The 23,594-nt window shown below is 42.8% G+C and overlaps 2 protein-coding genes across 2 annotated transcripts in view; one reads left to right on the forward strand and one right to left on the reverse strand.

Annotated features, from left to right (window-relative positions):
- The window catches only part of LOC116824393 (uncharacterized), a 179,900-nt gene extending 163,395 nt beyond the window's left edge, over window positions 1–16,505 (forward strand). The window contains exons 68-74 of the mRNA XM_032779632.2: window positions 288–472; window positions 1,617–1,819; window positions 2,444–2,633; window positions 3,336–3,445; window positions 6,410–6,532; window positions 7,153–7,294; window positions 14,461–16,505. Of these exons, the coding sequence (XP_032635523.1) occupies window positions 288–472; window positions 1,617–1,819; window positions 2,444–2,633; window positions 3,336–3,445; window positions 6,410–6,532; window positions 7,153–7,294; window positions 14,461–14,465 (958 nt within the window). The 3' untranslated portion in view covers window positions 14,466–16,505. The remainder of the gene's footprint in view (window positions 1–287; window positions 473–1,616; window positions 1,820–2,443; window positions 2,634–3,335; window positions 3,446–6,409; window positions 6,533–7,152; window positions 7,295–14,460) is intronic.
- A 1,077-nt stretch (window positions 16,506–17,582) lies between these two features.
- Window positions 17,583–20,415, reverse strand: RMI2 (RecQ mediated genome instability 2). The gene is given in 5 exon segments (XM_032779631.2): window positions 17,583–18,777; window positions 20,156–20,191; window positions 20,194–20,246; window positions 20,248–20,283; window positions 20,285–20,415. Coding segments are annotated over 5 exon segments (405 nt in total). The 3' UTR covers window positions 17,583–18,628.
- Window positions 20,416–23,594: the final 3,179 nt, after the last annotated feature.

Raw genomic sequence — 23,594 nt, forward strand, 5'->3', positions numbered from 1 at the left:
CTTACGTATTTTTTTCACATCAAGTTACATTATTAGGGAACAGAACCAAACAACTATCCTTGGACACCCTTTATACCAGTTAACATTGACAATGTAAGTTATCATCTACTATCATGGCCTGCTTTTTCCACTTCGGAGAATAAATATCCACCAGCAAATAGAATAACTCTGGTACATTCAGCCTTAAGTAGCACTTTTTGTTCCCATTTTATAACATTTGATACATTAACTGCATTGAATCCATTTAACATCAGTTACAACATGAGTGAATCATTTGTGTTCCACAGGAACTGTTCAGTGGCAGTGAAACTGCCAATGCTGCCTAAAGGAGACCACTTTGTTGACCTGGCAAACATCACTAACTACCTCATTGAAGAAAAACTAATGAGGCCCCTCTGGGACCTCTACAACATCAACCCAGTAGCTGAGTATTATAGAATCAAACAGAGGATGATGGAGAGTCCCTTTGAATGTAAGTTCCTTGACAGCTCTAATATATTTCTCAGCTGGTCCCAGTCCCCTCTGAGCTCCGGACAGAATTTTGCATAACTAGAGAGAATTGTTAATTAACACCATATTTCAATGGATGGCATTTTATAGTATTTTATGTAGACTGATATTTTGGTGGAGTAACAGTCACCTGCCAGTAAATAAGCCATTTTTGTGAACTTTCAACTCCAGCAAATTTCCATGAGAATTTTTCTTATTTTTTAAATTACATACTGTACAAAAAAGCTGTGTTATAACATCACTATGTCGAGAAATGGGGAGTGAGCAGGTAGACTATATCTGTATCTTACCTACATCCCATTGTGATGGAGTCTCAGAGCATGCATTTTGGCTGAGGTAATATCTGGGTCTCATATTGAAGGCCTGATCCTGATTTCATTGAAGACAATGACATAACTCCTGTTAACTTCAGAGTGCACAAGATGGCTCTGCAGACACTACAGAGACTGCATTAGATAGGGAGTATTGCTAACAGGAACAATCTTCATTGAACATCTGACCAACAATTACTAGACAACATATCTTCCAGAAACAGTAGTTTTTGGACAGTGTATCTCATGTTTCATTGGCTCCAATACCTGGCCAGAATGGAGGGATTTAAAAGGATGCTTCTGATGTAAGATTTTCAGAAATGCTGTGCACCCACAGTTTCCACTGACTGCAGTTGGAGTTGAATCCTCAGCACCTGTGAAACTCCCAGTTTTATCTCTGATTTTGCTGGCTTTCCTCTGTTTGAGCCACACCCTTAATATTTATTCTTGCTTCCTATAGAAGAATATGTATATTTAGCAGTAAAATTGTAAACAGAGATGGGCTCAAGCGTAAACTTTGGATCCTGTTTTCATACTTCCCAAAGTTCCGGGACACTGGGATCCAGCATGGTATATAATTATAAGGAAACTGATGCATTTTTCCTGCTGGAGAATTGGCTGATAGGGGACAATTTGTAACTGCTTTAGAATTTATGCTGATGGCTATCTTAGAAAGTTTTCCAGAGAACAAATAGGCAAAGGTGGTATTCTGATTCTGGCAAGCGGTTAATAAGTGCCACCCACTGAGCTCTGTGAACAGTACAATGACATTGCTTTTGCAATATCATCCTCTAGATCATGCTGTGGTGATGGGCAACAAGCATTTTAGGACTTTTGATGGAAGAATATATGATCTGACATCAAAGTGCAGTGTGCTTCTTGCCAAGGATTTTGTTCACAATACCTTTACCATAGTGCTGAACCAAGAGAGTAGTGGTTTGAGATCATTTCACGTGGAGATGAACCAGACTACCATTGATATCTACCCAGGACTGAAGGTAGGAGGGGAGATTCAAACTTCATTCCTTTCCAGGAGAGAATATACCAGACTGAAATCACTGCACTTTGACAAAGAAGCCAAAGCCTGAATTTATCTGCACTTCAGACTTAGCATACAGTGGCTCACATAAGTTAATGCAAGAATAGGAAAATCCCATTAATATATCATCAAAAGGGAATAGCCCTCAATAAGAGAAACTAATACCATCAATCCTGGACCACATTCTGCCTGGTCCATATATGGATACACAGGATGGGGAAGGCTCGAGGTATCTTTCCCCAATTCTTGCATGGCCCATGTAAGCCAGGAAGAACTACAGCTCCTGTGCTTGGAGAAACAAGCTGTACCTCACTCCTTGTGTCCACCTGGGAGGCTTTGTGCTTCACTGCTCCCTCAGGAGCTCCACACTATCCTCCACATGGGGCTGTGCCTAAATGGCACCATCCATTTTCAAATGTGCAAACTGAGCTGACCCAGTAACCAGGAGTTGCCATTTCTAACGTAAGTTATGTTCCAGATATTTGAAAGTACAACTTCATTGGGGAGTTCAGGGGAATCAACACCTTGCAAGGTCCATCCTAAGTTAGTTACCCTGAACATTTTTATCATCATCTTAAAATAGACATATAAGATGTACAATTTTTCCGTGGTGGAAGAGAACTGCCTCAGTCTGGATCAGTCCCTTGAAAAGAACGGCGTCACCATGAGAAAAGAAGCTAACAGAATAGAAGTATTGAATGAGAATGGAATTTCTGTCTCCTGTGACTTTCACTATGATCTCTGTACTGTTACCTTGGACGGATGGCATCATGGTAAGTACTAAACATTCAGCATAGCCATTCCCTTCTGCTTCAAATTTGTTTCTCTGAATTCTAGAAACCTTAAGTTTCAGAATACAGGCTGTCTTTCATCAGCCTTTCCCTCAAGCCCTGGAGATGGCACAAGACACTGCCAGTGAATGTGATGAGACATGTAATATGTTCCTATAGTAACAGCAGCAAGTGTTCACATAGAATTATTATAATTTTCCAGTCTTTTAATGGAGTACAGCAGCTTGAGGTGACCTGTGACCAGCTAGTCCACCTCCACAAGCCAGTCTGACAGTTGCTGTCTAATATGTCAGAGATAACAGAGCATATGAATGTGTGGTACAAAACCTTCATTCTTTTGGTATGGTTAACATACCCCACTCATGGCTTCACCACTCATGAAATGCGCCATCCCAAACTTTACAATGCACCACGCTGTATCTTTATAGACATACGTCTTCTGTCATGGCAGCTCCTTTCTCTGGCAGGAGGGCAGAGTGAAAAGCTAACACATGGGAGGACAACGTAGCTCCGTCAACCTGTTACTCTGCCAAGGGATACCATCCTTCTGGAACCCAAACTCATTACCTCTGTGTTGCACCTAAGCTCCATTAGGCAGGATAGGAAAAGGCCAGAGGTGACTTTTAAAACCAGAATTGTCTTGTGACTCTGTTTTTATCTTCCTCTGTTTTCATTTGGTTCCAGGTATATCAGCTGGTCTTTTTGGTACCAATGATAATGAAGCTGGAAATGAATGGATGCTTCCCAATCACTCTTACACTGGTAGCGTGCAGGAATTCACACGGAGCTGGCAGGTATGCTGGCTATCTCACTGCTATCGGAAAGCACTGTTGCAAGATATCTGTCTTTTGAGATCACATGTGGCACTTGGAACACACAAAGGGCCACCTGTACCATACATATGTGACAGAGAACTTCTGTTTTACTGAAGGGGTTAAAACCATACAGTGAAAATGTGCAGGAACCCATGAGTTAGCCACAGAATACTGGAAATATGGACCAAAATATTCACCCTACATTTATTTGGGGGAAAACCGCATTTAAGTGCTTAAAATTTCCAAGAAAATTCACCTTCAGGCAGAAACCGTGCATGGAAATTTTGGAATCTTTTCCCTGGGCTGAAAGTTTCCATGCTTGGTTTCTGCCTGAAGGTGAATTTTCTTGGAAAGTTTAAGCAAATAAATGTATCAGTTATGACCAGGTAACATCACATTGATTGTTTTCACAGACCATTTCACTGAATGTGTTTTCAGTCACTACAACCACATGCACACAATTCTAAAATGGACCCAAGTGTGCAGTTAAATGAGGAATATAGCTAGTCAAGTCAAAACTGCGACTAGTTAATATATATTTGATAGCATTCTCTCCAGGAAAAATGAACAGAGCTCATAAGCTGTACTACAGGACTAACGCAGAGAAAGGAAAATTCAGCTTGCAATGCATGGCCAAGTTGTTTGTCTTTGAGAGTACCAACTCTGGGTGGTATTAACTCCTCTGTGGTTTTTCCACATCAGTTACCAAAGAACTTACTCAAAAAAACACCCAGCGCAGATGATGCCACTGAGACTTTGTGGCTCTTCACTTGCAAGACCCTAACCTAATTCCACCCCCAGAACCACTGCAACAATCTAACTCAATTCAGGGCTTCTGAACTCTGCCCTAAATAGCAGAAGGGTTCAAGATATCTTACTTCTGCTCTGCTTTTGGAGAATTAGATGGATTCTAATGAGTATGCAGAGTATACTTATGTGGGTTATATGGCCAGAATCTTGGTGGGATGGACAGAGGTGTATTGTTAAAATAAACTATTTATTTATTATTAATTTCCTTCCATTTATTTAAGAATACATATTAGCACCCAATGCAAAAGCACCTGGGCAACCTGAGTTAGTAAAAATAATTAATTTAACACAATATAAAAGAAACTTTTTGTAATACCATAAATAAGCTAGGGAGGCATGCATGACCTTTTAAAGTGGTTGATGTCATAATGACTTTGCTTATACTATTGATTGCTACATTTTATTTGTATGCCACACAGCATCTTTGGAGTGCTGAACACCGCCAAGAAGAATCCATAGATGACTTTAGCTGAACTCTGTGTGCTGCTTGCAGTCAGTTTGACTCCTATCCCGTTCAGAAAAAGTAATAAAAAGATTGACTTGCTGATAATGTACCATTGTTATACATCATTAAAGCAATGGCCAGGAATACAAATATGCCAAGTCAGGAATTCATTCTAACTATTACAAACTTTTTTAAAGGGGTAGGATGAGACAATACAGTGGAAATAACCTGCTGGGCAATGTATTTAGCTGTACTGATAAAATGGAGCTTACATCTCTCCAGCAGTGCAAGTAGTGCGGTACGGTACGGTATGCCATACCAGCAGGATATTTATAGCTGGTATGATGTACCACAAAGACACAGGAGGAGCAGAACATGGGGCCACTGGGCGGCCCCATGCTGGCAGCTTCTCCGGCGCAGTTATACCACCCCAGCCCATCCACACTGGGTCTCCTGTGTCTGTAAAGCAGCTCCGCAGGAGGATAGGGCCGGGGGGGTGGTACAGCTGCACTAGAGGAGCTGCTGGTGTGGGGCTGCCTGATGGCCCCACATTCTGCTCCTTTCCCCACTGCAATTCCCAGGAGAGCCCTGCAGTTTAGGGTTCTCCCAAGATCCACAGTGGGGAAAAGAGCAGAATGCCAGCAGCTCTTCTGCCACGGTTCTGCCACCCAGCCCTTCCACACAGCTGCGTCTCTCTGGGGTCTGTACAGCAGCCCCGCTGGAGGACAAGGCTGGGCACAGCAGAGCAATGCCGGAGAAGCTGCTGGTGTTCTGCTCCTTTCTTCACTGCGGTTCCCAGGAGAGCCCTGAACTGCAGAACTCTCCCAGGAACCGTAGCGGGGAAAGGAGCAGCACATGAGGCCACAGGAGACTTTCCAGGCCAGGAGTCATGCAACTGAATGCCTGCATAGAAAAAGAATTGTTTGGGAGGCTAAATTGTTACATTACAATTCTCTTCTTAAGAAGATAGTTGAACCTGACCACATGGCATACTAGTAGTTGACCACATGGCGTACTGATCTGATGCACAAATGTGCATTTGCAATGTTCATGCCAAACAAATCATGGCATAAGCTGCAGTGATTTGAATGCTGCTCATTTTTGATTTTGTTGATGTTGCATATCACCACTTTGTGTTTGGACATGAACCAAGCATCACGAAAATCCACCCACATCTCATTGTGCAGAAATGTTTGTCATTGCTGCTACTTTCCACTTGTGATTATTTTCTCTTAAAACTTTATAAATACTCTTGTTAATAAGTGCAGTGGTCAGAAAGAATCCGAGTAACTGTTTTCTCTCTATAAAAGGACCTAATAAAAGCACTACTTTTAATAACCTTATAAATGATAGATTAAAAAAGACAGCGAGCCAACAACTTATTTCAGCAGCTATACAAAAAAATCTTTAATGAATCACAAAAATCAACAGGAAAAGGAAACAATGTTTGTAACCTGTAATATTTATAAGACAATACAGTCTTTGGGTCATTTATAAAGAGTGTGTGGTACATCCTAATATTAATGAAACAATAAACTATTATTCAGAGCAGTGTTAAAAAAAAAATGTCTAACAAGCCTTCATCTATAGTGCTTGCAGTGATATCTCCCAATGTAAATTAAGGGCTTTACAGTGCATTAGTGCTTTAAAAAACCCTGTTTATTCATTGACTAGTACTATTTTCTTAGGTGAGCAGTTGCTGCAGCTACGTACAGAAGAAGGTGAAACCGTGTTCCATCACAGCTAAGCAAAACGTTTGTAAAGTATTTTTTCAAGAACCCCACTCTCTTCTTAGGAACTGTTTCAAAGTTGTAAGTATTACTAAGAATCAATGAAGGAAGGTTTGAACCTCCTATCACCACTCTTCAAAGCTGCATTAATGAATTGTGAAAGATTGCAGGGAGGGTGAACATTCCACAGTGTCATTACTTTTAACTATCAGGAGTTTAGTTGAAACTCATCCTCTGTAGTGATCAGAACAGTGTCACAGAAGGACTATCCAAATATCACACTCTCGTCACCATGTACATACGTTTCTCTGATCTATGAAATGTTACCTTGGCTTGACATTGCAGTTTATCATACTGGTCTAGAATATGGAAATACAGTAGAGCCCTAGAATCAGTAATAATAAAAGATGTATTAATAATGATTTCAGAAAACAGACATGTGGAATGAAAAAAGTCAATTCCTCTGAAGTTCTTGATTTCATTCTTTACAGCAAATTAGGCAAATTAACTGTAAGAATTATTTTATAGACTATTGATATGGTCTAAATACCTTCCTTTCACCTATGTTCTCATGTGCAGCTGAGGCTGACACCCATGACAAGGTTTATTCACATTTCCATATTATCATCAACCTGTTAGAAGAGTTGTGTACTTTGCTTCATGTAACTGAAACATTATGTATAACTCTGTTCATGTTTAAGGTGAACCCTGAACCGTTCTACAGCATGTGCGTGTATGATGCTTGTGACTCCAGTGAGTTGAAAGCTGCCTGCAACTTGGCAGCTGCATTTGTCCACTTGTGCAGCAGAAATTTTGTCCCCTTGGAAATTCCTTCTCAATGTGGTAAGTTTCATTTCTGGTCATCCCAAACACTTTACCTGGGATGCCAGACTTAACATTCAAATGTTATCTAGTAACGTGGCTATAAGTAACAGAAACACCATTCCACAGTTTTTTGCTTATCTCCATTCAGTTTTGTCCCTCCAGCTTATATTTCGGCCTTTGTTTTTAACTCACTAGAGCAGACACCACCTCTGTTTCTTATTCCCTGCTGGCTGCTTTACTTCCTCTGAATTTGCTTAGTGAAAACATTTTTACAGTATTATAAACTTATTTTTCCCATGTTTTCTAATTCTTTGATGATCTTTTTGCTTTGTTCCTTTGTTTTTCTTCTGAATAATTTATCTGGATTCATGTTATCAAAAATATGTATTTTGTGATTCAAAAAACAAAAAAGTTTCCCTTCCTTCCACTCTTTTAAAATGAGATCTGTATTCCTTAGAATTCCAAGATTATCAAAACCACTATTTTAATCTGACCATCAGTTATCTCAGATCCATCTCTCCGCGGCTCTCTCGTTAGAATGCAGAGGTAGAAAACTTTCAAAGGAGTGAATCTTGGGGTTTGTAACCATTTACACAACGAGAGTCCCTGCCAAGATGAAAGAGTGTTTGTTACTCTTGAGTAATTTAGAGAAAGATTGGGCCGCTGCTGTAGGTTGATATATCTCCACAGATTTACTCCTGATTTACGCTGGTGTGGAAATTAGAAATTAGAATCAGGCCCATCATCTGATCTAAGTGATGGTGCCCAACAGCATATGGGGTAGCACATTCCATTATTCCGTCTATATTCTGGTTACCTTCTTGTTCCATTTCTTCTAAGCAGTTGAATTATAGTGCTCATTTCCCAGTTGCAAGAGACAACTACTGTTGTTTCCATTTACATTGTATGGAATCACCTGTCCTCTGCCTCCCTACGTTGTAGCTCTAGTGCTGATCCTCAGCCATTGTAAATAAGTGTGCAATACCAATAGCTAAAGGAAAAGCAATCTGGTTAGGCAGGTCTGCAATGTTTTGATACATCTTGTAGTTTAGGGATTATAAATAACTGCACTTTGAACTTTAGGTGGTTTCTACATAATCACACGCATTCCTGAATTATTACAACACACCTCAACTTTCTCCTGCACATATAATTTTTTTGGCTCTTTGTTTCCAGATATTATAGATAACAGCACCCTTCTTGAACTGTACGTGCTGTTTATTGACTACAGTAGATAGATAATTAAAAACCTACTACTACTGCTGACATGGTTCCTTGCTCTGCATTATATGCCGCCTAAGCACAATAAAGAATGGCTTCAAATATGGAAACATTTGAGGCTGTAATCATCTTCTGAGAAAAACGGCCATATGAATCTTTGAAACTGACCCCAATAATTACCATTTTGTTTACATGTACAGTACAGTCCTTTATTTGGGAGAAAAGTCCTTACATCACTTTCACTTGTTGAGAACATTAAAGGAAACAGACATACAAATCATTGCCATGCTAATTACTACCACACTTGTCCAAATAATCATTTAAGATGTAATGATCCATTTACAACTTGTTTACTGCAAAGAAAAGCATATACTGTAAGTAACTGATAGGACTATGTAGATGAGGCAATTATGCAGCTGCTAGGATTGAAGTACTTAGATTTAAACTGCTAATTTGTCTGCTGTATGCACTGCTGAGGCTTGGAAAGGAGAAAATGGAGGCTCTCTTGATACATGAAATGATATGACGAGTTATTCCCTGGCATTTGTAAATTCATTGCCACCACAAAAGATTGATTGATTTGGTGACTACAAATGTACAACTACATTTTTAGCAAGCTAGAAAAACTACAAGGGTATAAGATTCTTTTACACATGACCACAGGGGAAGATCATCAGATATTTGTGAATGAGGCCACATAAATAAAGCCTTGTCAAAAGAATGCTCAGTACACATGTATGTGCATGCATACTTCTAGGTGTGTGCATTTGTATTACATACTTCTCATAGGAGCTAGTGATAGATCAGTAGGGAATATGGGGGATTGGGCTGCCCAGCATATAGACAGTACCCAGCTGCAAAATTTGAATCTGGATTTTATTCTAAACCCACTAAATCTCAGGCGTATTCAGTTTTGTTTGGGTTCCATCTCTAATAGCATATGTAAGACACACACAGAGGAATTAACTTCTCTAAATACAGAGACAGATATTTGTTTAAATTTTAAAAAGTGTCTGACTATTCAGTTAATATCTGCAAACCATGTTTACAATAGGCTGTTGACGAAGTTTGTGAAATCAGCTAGTAGTATTAAGCTATATAATTCCTTAAGAGTTCAGTACTGTTGGGGACCTTCCAACATTTGGGCCAATGCTAGCAGTTCTCGTTCAAACAAGACTGGCACTGACTTAAATACTAGTTTTTACTGAGTAGGGATTTCAGCATTGGATCCTGTCTGTGTTGCCAAACTTTCATTAAAAAGAAAAAAAGACTTCCTCCTTCTAAATACAGCCTAAGGTGGAGTATATCTGGACTTGATTTTATTTTAAATGTACGAAGTCACATATTCATAGTGTAAGTAAAACTTCCTGTCCTGCTTTGGAATAACCCAATGAAACTTTTATTTCCATTGATCCCTTTTATTGGTGTCAATTCAGTGTGACATTTGATTGTATTTATTTTATATAGTTTGGTTCACTAATTGCCTTTTTATCTTCTGAGATTCCTTGGTGCAGATTAAGCCCATTACTACTTGTCCTACCTTCAGTAGGTATAGTCCTTTATAACAGACCTTAACATATTTGAAGGTTAGGTTCGCTCCCTCTGGGACACCTGGCATTGGTCACTGTTGGTAGACAGGATCCTGGGCTGGATGGCCCTTTGGTTTGACCCAGTATGGCCAGTCTTATGTTTTTATGAAAGGTCCCTCCATCAATTGTCTTTTCTTAAGCTTAAACATGCCCAGTTGTTTCAACCATTCCTCAGAGGTCAGGTTTTCTAAACTTTTTATCACTTTCATTGCTGTTCTCTGGACTCTTACCAATTTGTCCACATCTTTCCTAAAGTGTGACACACAGTACGCCGCCTAGGACCTCACCAGTGCCAAGTACAGTAACTCCTCATTTAAAGTCGCCCCGGTTAACGTTGTTATGTTGCTGCTCAATTAGGGAACATACTCGTTTAAAGTTGCACAATGCTCCCTTATAACATCATTTGGCAGCTGCCTGCTTTGTCCACTGCTTGCAAGAAGAGCAACCTGTTGGCATTAGCTCATGGGGACTTGGAACCAGGGTGGACCAGCAGCCTTCCTCCCACCCCCCATCGACTCCCTATTACCCTAAATTCCCTGTGTGGCAGCCGCTCAGCAGGCTACCAGTTGCTGGGCCGTTCAGCTGTCCCTTCCCCCATTGCCATGTGCTGCTCCAACCCTCTGTCTTGGAGCTGCTCCCCAGAGCCTCCTGCTTGCTGTACGGGGGTGGGGGAGGAAGAGGGAGCACTGTCAGGTGTCCCCCTGCCCCTCCCCGCTCACCCCATCTCCATAGAGCAGAGTGAGGTCACAACAGGGCTCAGGACAGAGGGAGTGTGCTGGCAGCAGCTGCTGTCTCAACTTGCTCATCTACTTAAAAAGGCAGTGTACTTAAGAGTGGGGTCAGCATACTTAAAGGGGCAATGCACATCTCTCTTACACACACACGGTGTGCCTCTCTGTGTCTGTCATGCTGTTTCCCCTCCATTCGTGCTGCCTGGTAGAGTGTGAGGCTCCATTAACAACAATGTGTTAACCCTTGAGGGCTCAGCCGATTGCTAGTTCATCATTTAGCAGTATGGCATTCCCTGGGAAATGTCCCACCCTCTGACTTCACCACCTCAACCAAGATTCACAATCATCATTGTTGTGTACCTGTATTAAATTGTTTAAATCTCTGTCTGTGTGTGTGTATACACACACACACACACACACACATACACAGTCTTTCTGGTGAAAAAAATTTCCCTGGAACCTAACACCTCCCCCCTCCATTTACATTAATTCTTATGGGGAAATTGGATTTGCTTCAAGTCACATTTGCAGAAATATAACTACGTTAAGCAAGGAGTTACTGAAGAGAGAGACAATTATCTCCAGTGCCCTGCAAACACTCCTGTTAATACTCCCCAGAATATTTGCCTTTTCTACAATTGTAATAGATCATTGATTTATATTTTCTTTGTGCTTCACAACCCCACAGCTTCTTTTCAGCAGTGTTACCACCTAGCCTGTGACACACAATTTTGTAGTTATACATTTGATTTTTCCTTCCCAAGTGAAGTACTTTGCACTTGTCTTTATTGAATTTCATCTTGTTGATTTCAGACCAATTCTCCCATTTTCAAGGTCATTTTAAATTGTAATTCTGTCCTCCAAGGTGCTTGCAACCCCTCCCTGTCTGGAATCATCTGCAAATTTTATGAGCATACTCACCACTCCGTGATGCAAATCATTAATGAAAATATTCCAAGACCCAGGACTGACCTCTGTGGGATCCCACTAGAAACATCTTCCCACTCTGCCAGCAAACTTTTGATAACTACTGTTTGAGTACGGTCTTTCAACCAGTTGTATATCCACCTTACATTAATTTCATCTAGATCACATTTCGTAGTTTGCTTATGAGAATGCCATGTGGGACTGCGTCAAAAGCCTTACTAAACTCAAGAGCTATCTAATCACACAGCCATTTTGTATTAATACTCTGCAGTTTGCTCTCCATTTATGGTCTCTGAAGATTCCAATCACTTAGAAATAAAGTCATATTGATGGCCAGAGTTATCTTATAATTTGTGTCTATAAATAACATCTGATTTAAAAGAGGAGTAGGGGAAAGACAGGGTGTGCCGTCCTCTAAACAAATAGCTACGTTTTAAAATGGCTTTAACTTGCAGGCAAATCCATGTGCCTGTCTGTTGGGCAGAAGGCCGTGGTGGTGCTATGGAAACAGGAAAACTTCCTTCTTTGAGATTTTTATCTTCTACACTATTTCTTTCATACCTAGGTAGCAAGATTATAAGTGCTTTACAAATAATACCTTAGCTAAACAGTCAAATTCCACGTTACTTGTATCAATGGATGAGAGTAGGTGCTGTCCTTCTGAGGTGTTCAAACAAGAATGATTTGCCTTTGTCCCTGATGTTTATCCAAGAATAGATGGGGATATCTCCAGTTTCATGGCTAACGTAGCTTGACGGTAGAAGTTTCTAAGCCAGGATGTGATCTATGGCTCCACCATTTTTGCCAACATTATTAGTTTCTAAGGTCCTGTGTACACTATGTATTTTATCATATTTAAGCAGCATTCTCAGAGCTAATGAACAATTCCATATCATGGTTCTAATACAGTTTTGATGTTAATAGAGAAGCTTCTTCCACTGTACAGGCCCAATTCTGCAAAGCTGCTCCACATGGGCAGACTGGAAGCCCCATTCAGGTCAGTGGGAGTTCTTGCAAGCACAGGAGACCTCCTGTGAGTAGATATGTGATCAGGGCGCACATCTGAAACTATAGTAAGGGCTCTTTTTAAGGCATTTTAATATGACCATTGCTAGCCTACTTTCTTTAACCAGTGTGCGCAGGGACTCTCCACACCACCCACCCCAGAAAAACCAAGTTCTACGCTCCTTGAGAGACCGCCCATAGTATGGTTTTATACCATAGTTTTAGGAAGACAAAAAAAAATCCCACCCACGCTGATCAAAAAAGTGGTGCTAGCAAGCATAAGGTTTAAACACACGAAGATTAGGTTGCCATGAAATTATTTGGAAGTTGGTCTGATGATTTATAGGAGCTTTGTAAATGGTGAATATTGACTTTGTTATACAAATTTCATCTTTTTTTTTTAAATGAGCCAATTTGTGTTAGTAATTCCAAGCACTCATATGCCTGCTGAGATCATACTCATGGAAACATTTGAAATGCAAGGACAAAGTGAAAAGTCAGCAAATAGAGCAAGAGAGAATGAGAACAGTCAGACAGAAATTAATTTAAAGCAGCAATGGGAGCTCTTATTAATATTTTTTAGTATTTATATTAAAGTAGCAGCTAGAGCCCACAATGGAGATTCAGGCCAATTATTATTTGTTTAGCCTCTTCACTGTACCAAGCCCCTGCCAGACATTCAAGAAGAGGTTGATCCTGGCTTTGAAGAGTTCACAATCTAAGAACCTACAGACAAGTAGACAGAGGAGTTTTTTATACACATCAGATGTAGATGACAAGACAGAAGGAGGTCTTGAAGAGGGACTTTAGAATAGGGGCCTTGTGGAGGTATACTGAGTGGTTGTACCCACCAAGGAAGGTGGTGCATGGAAGAAGGCCCAGAGGAGATTAAGCAAGACACTGACAAATGGGTTTTGCCAAGCAAAAGCCTAGTGGTGGAGTATTCTGTTCTCCTGTAGTATCTGGCAAGCTCAAAATTCTTTCCACAGGTTAATAAATCAAGTCTCACATCATGCCCCTGCAAGATAGGAAAGATACTAGGTGATGTACAAGGTGCAGACACTTCTGGCACAAAATGCAACATGTGTTTAACAGACTGCATCACGCTTTAATACTGACTTTTAACATTAAAATAACTGTAACCGTAAAAAAATTACTCTTTAATCAGTATTTAAATATTCAACATTTTTTTTACAAAAAATGTCAAATATGATATACAATTGGGGTGTGATGGGCAATACTAAACCCATCATGAGCCTTTCTGAGTCTGAGATCTAGCCACCTGGTAGGAATGAAAGGGTGAGCATCCATATACCTATCAGTAAAAATGTGAGAAAGCTAACAGGCATTCAGTAATATACCTACAGTCATACATGCATACTGAGCTATGCCAGTACACTCATGCCACTGAATGACCAGGAGGTGGTGCTAACACCAAGTGCAACAGAAAGCTTTTGATTTTTGCCTTTTATCTCTGCTGTTCAAACACAGAAAAGCTTCTCTCCAAACAACCTAACAAAGTAAACTGTGATATTAATATAGAACTCAAACCAAGAAAGAAAACAGGTTGTTCTAAAAGGTGTCTGTACAATGCACTTACTGAAAACAAGATACCAATTTAAAAAACAAAGCTACTTTTTAAATAATTTTTTTGCTGGTGAATTTAGGGTCAGTGAAAGATCTGTGACTGACGTTCTTGCTTTATCCACAGAATAAGTACAGCATGGGCAAGAGCAGCACAAGTTTCCCCACATTGCCCCATAAATGTGCTACAGCTGTGTCTTGGAGGGACTACTCCATTCTCTGCAGAGCCTGCCAACAGAGATGCCAATAAGTAGCCATTGAGCAGTGCTTCTTGTAAAGTGAACATCTGTACAAAAATACCGTTGAATTAAAAAGCAGCAACCTCTGAAACCTGTAATATTTTTCTTATCCATTCCTGTTAACAAAACAGGCCAATCATTTTTAAGCATTCTTGTGTTATTGTTTTGCATGGTAAGTTTTCTCCTTGATTTTTAAATGGGCAATTTATAGCCTCCCCTAGAAATGGTGGCGTGATGGTAAAGCAGCTCCTGTTAACCCTGAGCTGGGTCAGATCGGGTCTTTCATATCTCAAACTGGCAGAGGATTCTGTCAGAGCCTTTGGGGAGGAGGATGCAAAATACACATTCTTGCACTTCCTGTTGACTGGCTTAGGGAGCTCTGCAGCTAAAATGCCAGCGGTGCATTTCTATTTCATCTACAGAACATGACAAAGAAGAGTAAAACATACAGTGGCCACAGACTGAGGCAGAGCAAAAACCATCACTCAGACCACATGAAATCTTATGATTCTCAGAAGTCACAAGCCCTCCTAGAATATGCCCTTTAAGAGTCACTGGGATTTGACCCTGCTTCTATTCAAACCTGCAGTTTCAGGATTTTAGATATTTAAAAAGTTCTTGGTCACTAAGCTGCTAACTAGAGTGGGACTAGTGGTGATGTAAGTTGCTACTGAAGATTTTAGGACAGCTTGATTTGTGAAGTGCCTTTGGCAAAAGGTATTGTGGACATATTTATGCTTCAGATAAAGACAGTATTTTAGTACGCCAATGAGACTGGCAAATGGCAAACGGCAGAAAGGCTGCATAAGGAACATATCAGTGCTCTCTCAAGTAAGTGTGTGGTTCAGTCAGACCAAGCGTGCAGTTTGAACACAATGCACGAGCCAGGAACTCCTGTGTTCTTAACTGATCTCTATCACGAAGTTTGTGTCAGTTTGGGTAAGTTACATCAGTTCACTTCATTGTACCTCAACAACCATACATATCATACTGGCCTTCCCTGCAGGGAGATGGAGAGTATCGAGCCCTTTGAAAAATACTAAGTACTCAGTATTTCTAGTGCCCACAACTCATACAGTAACCATTTTTGATTTTCTTTATTTACCCCAAAGCACTCAAATTCATATGGGCACAAAATGTACCCCTCCCATTCCCCTTCTGAGTCCTAGGCTCTAGAAAAAGAAAGTCATTGTGTGGACTAGGAAATGGAAAGACTTGAAGGAAACTTATTTCACTACTCACATTGTTGCACAGTAAGTTACACAACCACACACAAGTACCGCAGACAATATCATAAAACTTGGGACATATTGGCCACATGCCTAGTCAACAGCAATTCACTGAGCAAAACACAAGATTGTTGCTGTTTTATAAACATGAAGCAAGGGCACAAGTTCTGAAAAGAGAGAACTGTTCATTTGCTAACATGCTCCAAGTTCAACTTTCTTAGGAACCTGTTTCAGTTTTGAGTTCCCAGAAGAGAACCTGGTTTCAACGACTCAGGCTGGTCCAACGATCTAATGCTATTACAAAATATCCACATAAAATCTTTGCAGTATACTTTGTAAGCTGCTTTTCGTTACAAAGAAACTGAAGTTGCGCTACAGTGAGGCCACTTCTACAAGCCAACAATTGTCAAATATAGTAATAGCTTTAGGCCAAACAAAGATCACCAGTTTTCCTAGAGTTTGTCTCCAGTTTTGAGTTTTTATAGAAGTAGAGAACACCAACTACAAAGTTTAGATCCACATGTAGATTCTGGAACATCCCAAAGGTTGGGGTGGTCAGATCTAGTGATTTAGTTTGGGCCAATCTCAACTTTAAGGAACAGAATAGTTAATAACCAAAAACTAGAGCTGCATAGCTTGCTCATAAGTAGGGCTCCAGGATTTCTGTAGCAGTGTGTGTGGCTGGCCCTGGGGACTGCCTGAGCAGCGGCCCCAGGGGCAGTGCGAACCGCCACAGCTCAGTGTCTCCCAGCAGCAGTCCCAGGGCTGCCGGAGCAGTGGCTGGCCCCCCGGGGTTCTCCCCCTCCCCCCCTGCAGAGGCCAGAGTGGCAGCAGGACCCCCAGGGCTTGCCCCTGGCAGCAGCCAGAGCGGCAGCAAGATCCCTGGGGCTTCCCTGACTCATGAACCAGGAGGGTGGGGAGGATATAGAGATATTGCTAATTAAATTCAGGACAGCAATATTTAAGTCAACACTGAGTAAAGACTGCTTCTGAGATATACATTTAATGAACATGCACTACTCACATCTGTTACATTATGTACTTGCTCACTATGAGTAAAAGGTCTTTGAGCTATACTTAGCTGCGATGTGAGTGGTACAAGTCTCCTGAAGCCAGCAGAGTTGCACTCCCTTACATGAGGTTTGAATTTGGCCCTTTTCATCAAAACTTTTTACATGCAATCTAATTCCCATGCATGTCAAGGTGAACTTTGTTTTTCTTCATTCTGAGATGAAATTCAAGTTCTTAGACTAAGAATCACTAAAATGTGAAGGGACCTGCTACCAAACAAATAAAAATGGTTGTCTGACAATGTTGACACGGAGGAGAATTTGCTGGCAGGCTACATTTTACAAATGGACTTTTTCCCCAACATTTAAAAAAAAAAATTTAACCCATACTGTCAAAATTCTATACACCTGTCTTGGCTAATCTCACATATAATCAACAAGGTCTCATTTAATACAACCCCTCAGTTATACCCAGGCCTCTGAAGTGAGATGGTCTCAAATACTAAACTCGGGGATGGAAGTACACAGTCCCAAAATTCTAATCCCAGTGCTTTCATCAACACCCTCCAAGGGGCCTCTGTAAATATGGGGACAATATTTACTTCAAGATAGAATTGTGAGAAAAAGCATTGTTCCAAGTGCAATACCTGATCTTAAATTCACTTTGTGGTTTATAGTAAGACAAAAAGCTTGTTTTCATATGCTCAAAGTTAGTTAACATTGTTAACTATTTGATACTGTTGAACTTGTCTCTTTCCCCACAACCTACAGTTTATGGATAATGTAGTATTTATTTAGGATGCACAAATTATCATTGAAACTTAACCAAATACAACATTTTGGGGGCAAAAGAGCAGTATCATACACTTGTCTTTTACAGGAAAAGGAAGTAACAAAGGTAAAAATTATATACATTTAACAGTAACTTTAAAGAGTGTATATTGGAAAACACTGTCTTTCCAGGCAGAGAAAACTTAATACAAAGATGCATAATTAGGCTGAGGTAATCTTACTGTGTGATGTGGAGAGAGTACTTACTTTTTGGACCTAGATAAATCTACTTACTCCCTGTGAGTCTGTACCAAATCTCTGTTTAGTTTACTGGAAGTATAGGTTTTGTTACCAGGCTACTCTTAATATTGTAGAGATGAATGCTGTACAGGCAGAGTTTTAGGCATCAAACTAGAGTTATAGTTAGAAAGGACATATGTCTTGTAAACAAAGCAAACTGGATATGAATGTTATTGAAAGAAAAAACATGGAGCCAAGGTCCCATTTCCTTACCATAAACACAATCTAAACAATATGTACCATATTCTGCCCTCATTCCAGGTACAGAATTCACATTGGGAGCAAGAGTATTATGCAAAATGGAGGACAGAATATAGTACTATGACTGCCTAACCCTACATTCTAACAGACGACAGCTATAATAATGGAGCTAGTATTGAAATACCCATTAGTATTTGGAAAGTTAATGCAGTTCAGGCTGTTGGCATAAAACATTATTGGCACAGGGAATGAACCATCTCCCTATGATTATCATGAGCATAAAGATTTTTAAATCTTGAATCTCAGTTAAATTCACTGAAGTCAACAGAGCTGTACCCATTTTCTCCAATGGTAAATTTGGTCTCCTGTCTATAACTCTTAAAACTGTTAGTCAAATATCTTAGTCCACTAACTATCAAAATATTCTCTAGATGAGGCTATAACTGCTCCTGACAGTCTAATGCTTTGAGCTGAGGTCCATGTGGTGTAAAAGCAAACATTTATGTTTCCAGGTCCTTTAGGCTGCTGACAAAAATATACAACATCTAAGAAATGTTTCTGTGCAAATCCTCCACTTCAAAGCTCCACATGCTCCTGTGTATGGGATTATCAGAAAGATCTGTCATCTTCACAGCTTGAAGAATAGGCTCTGGACTGCAGGAGTGTACCAAGCCCATCACCATTACATACTTTCCTAGAAAAGAGAACACAAAACGCAATTAACATTCAACATTTTCATTATTCTTGCTCAGGAAACAAGATTATTTCATTTTAAACTATTCAATTATTTTGTTTCAAACTTGCCAAAATGTGAGGCAGAGCAGAGTCTCTGAGAAAAATGTTAAGAGTCATCAAAGGCTTGATAGTGTGAAGAGCTGAGAATTCTTACCATGTTACAAAATTAGACCACACGTTTAAGAAAAATGATTAGGTATTTGTATGAATAAGAACAGCATCTGCAGTCCCACTAGCTCATATATGGCAGACTATTACATCCTCTTCAAAGCATAAACTGATCACCAGGTAGGAAGAAATTCCTGCCCTCATGCAACAATTATACATACCTCCCAACACTCCCAACTTTTGCAGGACTTTTTGACCCCAAAACCTCCTGTCCTGGTTGAAGATGCTTGTGTCTCACAGGGTTGACCGGGCTTGGCTTCATGCTCCAGGTGTTATGACCTGGCCCCTGACACTCAGGTGTGGCTGGCCCTCTGATTGTGCGAAATTAGAATGGCATGTGTGACAGGTAACAGCACTATTCAGATAAGGTTGGGGGCAGCCAGGCCAATCCTGAGCCATGCTGTGCAACGTGACCCTGTGCGCCAGGGGGCAGGTTGCAGTGCCTAGAGCGGGTAGCTAAGCCTCAGCAGGACCTGCTGTTGTGTGATGAGTGTGGGACAGGCTCACTTTGTAATGCCCTAACCAGGGCCTCCCCACACTGGGGCAGCATCCAACCCCCACCAAGGGGCAGCACCCACCTGTGCTGCCAGGGTCTCCTAGTCCAGAGGCATACTTTACCCTCTCGAAATGTTGAAGGTATGATTATGTGCACTGAGGATCTGGGCCTGAAAGCATCTAGTATAAGCATCGCTGCAGGTTGCCTATCCTCTGCAGTATATAACCGCCTTGCATGCATGTGGTGAGTCGCTGTGTGTGTGCAGGTGTGAATTGCAGGACTGACATCACTATGTTGCTCTGGCTCTAGCTGTGTGGGACCCATGGGGTGGGAGTAGACCCTCCCAGATGTGTGTGTGCAGGGAACCCCACAAGGCAAATACAGTAGGCCTTCCAGCATGGGGGGGGAGTAGCCACCAAGGAATGGGAACAGTAAGCCCCCCTGGTTGTGTATGGGGGTCCCCCGTGTAGGGGGTTCCCCATGGGTCAGGAGCAGTAGGGTTCCCCCCCTGAAGGCGCTGAGGGGTCCTCCTAGTGGCAGGCACACTCCCCCCTCCCCCTGCAAATGGCGGTGGACGTGGGGGGTCCCCCCCGCCGGACAGTTTGGACCCCGAGGGCGGGAGTACACACCCTCGATACGGGTCCCCCACACTCCGCCCCCCCCCCCGAGGTACCTGCGCTGAGGCATGGCCGCCTTGGGGACCGCTCACCCCCAGCACCGTGAAGGGGCCGCTCTCGTCCTGCAACCTGGCCGAGCCGCCCCGGGCCCCCGGCCTCCACTGCCAGCACCGTGCCCTGCATCACACACCGGCAACCGCCAGCGTGCCCCGCCGGCCTCCCTAGCCCCGCAGCCAGGGCCCACCGCGGCCCGCCGGCACTGCCTCAGCTGGGCCGCCAGCACCTTCAGCGGCGGGCTGCGCGGCTCCCCTGCCATGCTGCATCCAGCGCGGCCGGGCTCGCCTGCCGCCCCCGCTTGGGGAGGGGCTCCCGCCACAAGCCCCAATGACGGGCAGGGGTGTGGGCGGCCGCCCGGCTGCCGCGGGGGGCGGAGGGATGTGAGCGCTCCCGGCTGCCGGTCGCAGCGCGGCCCCATCGCTAGCACGTGGTTATCCCCAGGGCCCAGCAGTGTCGGGGGGAGAAAGCCCCTGAGCACAGCCCTTTCCAGCCATGGCTCTCCGGGTTCTCGGCTCCGGGAGAAGGCAGGGGCCCTGCCCGGGCGTTACACGCTAAGGCCTGGCCGCGCCAAGCCGCTATGCACGTGCTTCTCTCGCCTTAGAGCTGGGGGGCTGCTTGGCCCATGCTGCCTGCGGTAACAAGCGCCATGGGTAGGGTTCGCAGGAGCTGCGGGGGGGCACATGCAGGCTCCTGTCAGAGGATAAAGAGTGGTGAGCGTTGCAACAAAACTGTTTTAATTTATTGGTTAAACTTTTCCTATTTGTTTTTTTATTCTAGCCTATTTGTTGCTTTGATTTTTGCCTTTAACCTCGGGAAAAAATAAGCAAGCCATCACCTTCTGCCCACTCTTGCACTATATATCATGCCTTGAAAACGTTGGCGAGGAGGTCAAGCTTATTCTCATTGACACCAGTGTGAGGGAGGATCATATTCTCTAGGTAATAAACTCAGACAATATAAAGACAAGTATTATATATAGTCCAATAGATATTTGGGACCAAATTCTCCCCAGTTACGACTGGCACTACTCCCCTTGGGTGGTGGCAGGGTAAAGGAGAAGAGACTGTGAGCCTTGCTTTTTAAGAAAAAGCAGCCTGAAAAAAATTCTTCCAGGACACCCACCAATCACAGTGTCTGCTGAAATATTAAGCCTCTTTAAATTTTCCCCTCTATTTTTTGTTGAAAATGAAAAGCAGCGTTTCACAAGCAGAAGGAGCAAATTAAAGAAAAGAAAATCACTCTTGTGCCCAAACCAGATACTCATTGTATTGACCATCAACAACAACATACCCATCAGAGAGAAGCGGAGTTCTGTCCCAGCCCTTGGTTCATGTTACATAGAGGAGTTGCTTGAGTTTTCTTCCTCACAGTTTCTTGCCCCCAAAATCCAAAAGGCGGGCAAGCCACACTAACTGGTTTTCAAACAACTTTTAAAAGCAGTGATGGAATTCAAAACAACCAAGACTTTCGTCACTGATTTAGAAAAAAAAATACTAGCATTAGACAGATGACCTGTGAGTGACTGGAAGATGAAACATGATGCATAAGACCAACCAACATGTGGGCTAAAATGACAACATTTGAATGGCCTAGAAACTCTCAAAACAAATGATTTCGGGAACATTGTTGATGCCAGCCCCAGAACTTCAGAGGAGCATCCCCTGGGGGTTGTGCTAACTACAGCCAGGGCTGGTGCAAGGAAATTTCGTGCCCTAGGTGAAACTTCCACCTTGCACCCCCCCCCACTCAGCTAACTCAACCCCCCCCCGCAGCACCTACTCCCCCCCCATGACAGCTAATCCCTCTCCACCCCATCCCCCCACGGCAGCTAACCCTGCCTGGGGAGACCTCCCCCTCCTCCGCCACGGCAGCTAACCCTGCCTGGGGAGACTCCCCTCACAGCAGCTAACTCTGCCTGGGTTTCCCCCCATCCAGCTCGCTTCGGCTCCGCCTCCTCCACTGAGCATGCTGGCGCCGCTCTAATTCTCCTCCCCACCCAGGCGTGTGACGCCGATTGGAGGAGACTTAGAGCTGGGCTGTGTGCTCAGTGGAGGAGGCAGAGTGGAGGTCAGCTGGGGCGGGAGCTGTTCCCCTGTGCGCCTCCCCCCCTCCCCATTACTGTGGGCAGCCCTCCCCGCATGCACCCACCCCCAGCTCACCTCCACTCCACCTCCTCGCCTGAGGGGACTTTTAGGCGCCCCCAATCACTAGGCGCCCTGGGCGGCTGCCTAGTTTGCCTAAATAGTTGCACTGGCCCTGACTACAGCTCTGGAGTCTGTTTGCAGATTCTGTAATACTTTATGTACTTCCAGACACTGAAGGTGGGGTCCACAAAATGACTCAGTTGTTACAATATTGAGAGTAATGGTGCCGAAATTCTAGGTGCTTAAAAAATAACAGAAAGAACTCTGCAATCCACAAAGCTGAAGTGGGCACCTAGGCTCCCTGTACAATGAATGGAAAGAGAGAGGCACCTAAGAACAGTGTCCACAAAAGCCAGAATGCTAGGCAAGGAGCTGCCCGGGCTAGCCAGTGGGAGATGCCAAGGACAAGGTTGTGTGCTAAGCCCAGCCCCTTTCCTGGAGATAGATGTCTTATCTCTGCTTAGCAATTCACGAATGGGAACCCACTGCCTAGAGTCAGGCATCTTAGGCACTTAAGCAGTTTCTTGCAAGAATGAGTTCAGCACCTGGCTCATTCCACACAAAATTGCCAGAGGAGGGGATGCCTACCTTATAATTTTTAGTCCAATGGTTAGCGTATTCACCTTTGATGTGTGGGACCCAGCTGCAATTCTCCTCCTAGAAGGGGGAGTACTGGAGTACTGTCATGGATGTATATAAACTGTTCAGGAAGGACAGAAAAGGTGAGGGAATTGCATTGTATGTAAGAGCAGTATGACTGCTCAGAGCTCCGGTATGAAACTGCAGAAAAACCTGAGAGACTCTGGATTAAGTTTAGACGTTTTGAGCAACAAGGGTGATGTCATGGTGGGAGTCTGGTATAGACCACCGGACCAGGGGGATGAGGTGGATGAGGCTTTCTTCTGGCAACTAACAGAAGTTACTAGATCACAGGCCCTGGTTCTCATGGGAGCCTTCAATCACACTGATATCTGCTGGGAGAGCAATACAGCAGTGCACAGACAATCCAGGAAGTTTTTGGAAAATATAAGGGAACAATTCCTGGTGCAAGTCTGAGGAACCAACTGAGGCATATCGTTTGCGATTGCTGCTTACAAACGGGAAGAATATTAGGGAAGCAAAAATGGATGGCACCTGAGGCAGTGACCATGAATGTCAAGTTCAGGATCCTGACACAAGAAGAAAGGAGAACAGCAAATATAATCCCTGGACTTCAGAAAAAGCAGACTTGACTCCTTCGGGAACTGATGGGCAGATCCCCTGGAAGAAATAAAGTAAAGGGGGAAAAGGAGTC

Source organism: Chelonoidis abingdonii, chromosome 9 (assembly GCF_003597395.2).
Source record: "Chelonoidis abingdonii isolate Lonesome George chromosome 9, CheloAbing_2.0, whole genome shotgun sequence".
Classification (NCBI taxonomy): domain Eukaryota; kingdom Metazoa; phylum Chordata; order Testudines; family Testudinidae; genus Chelonoidis; species Chelonoidis abingdonii.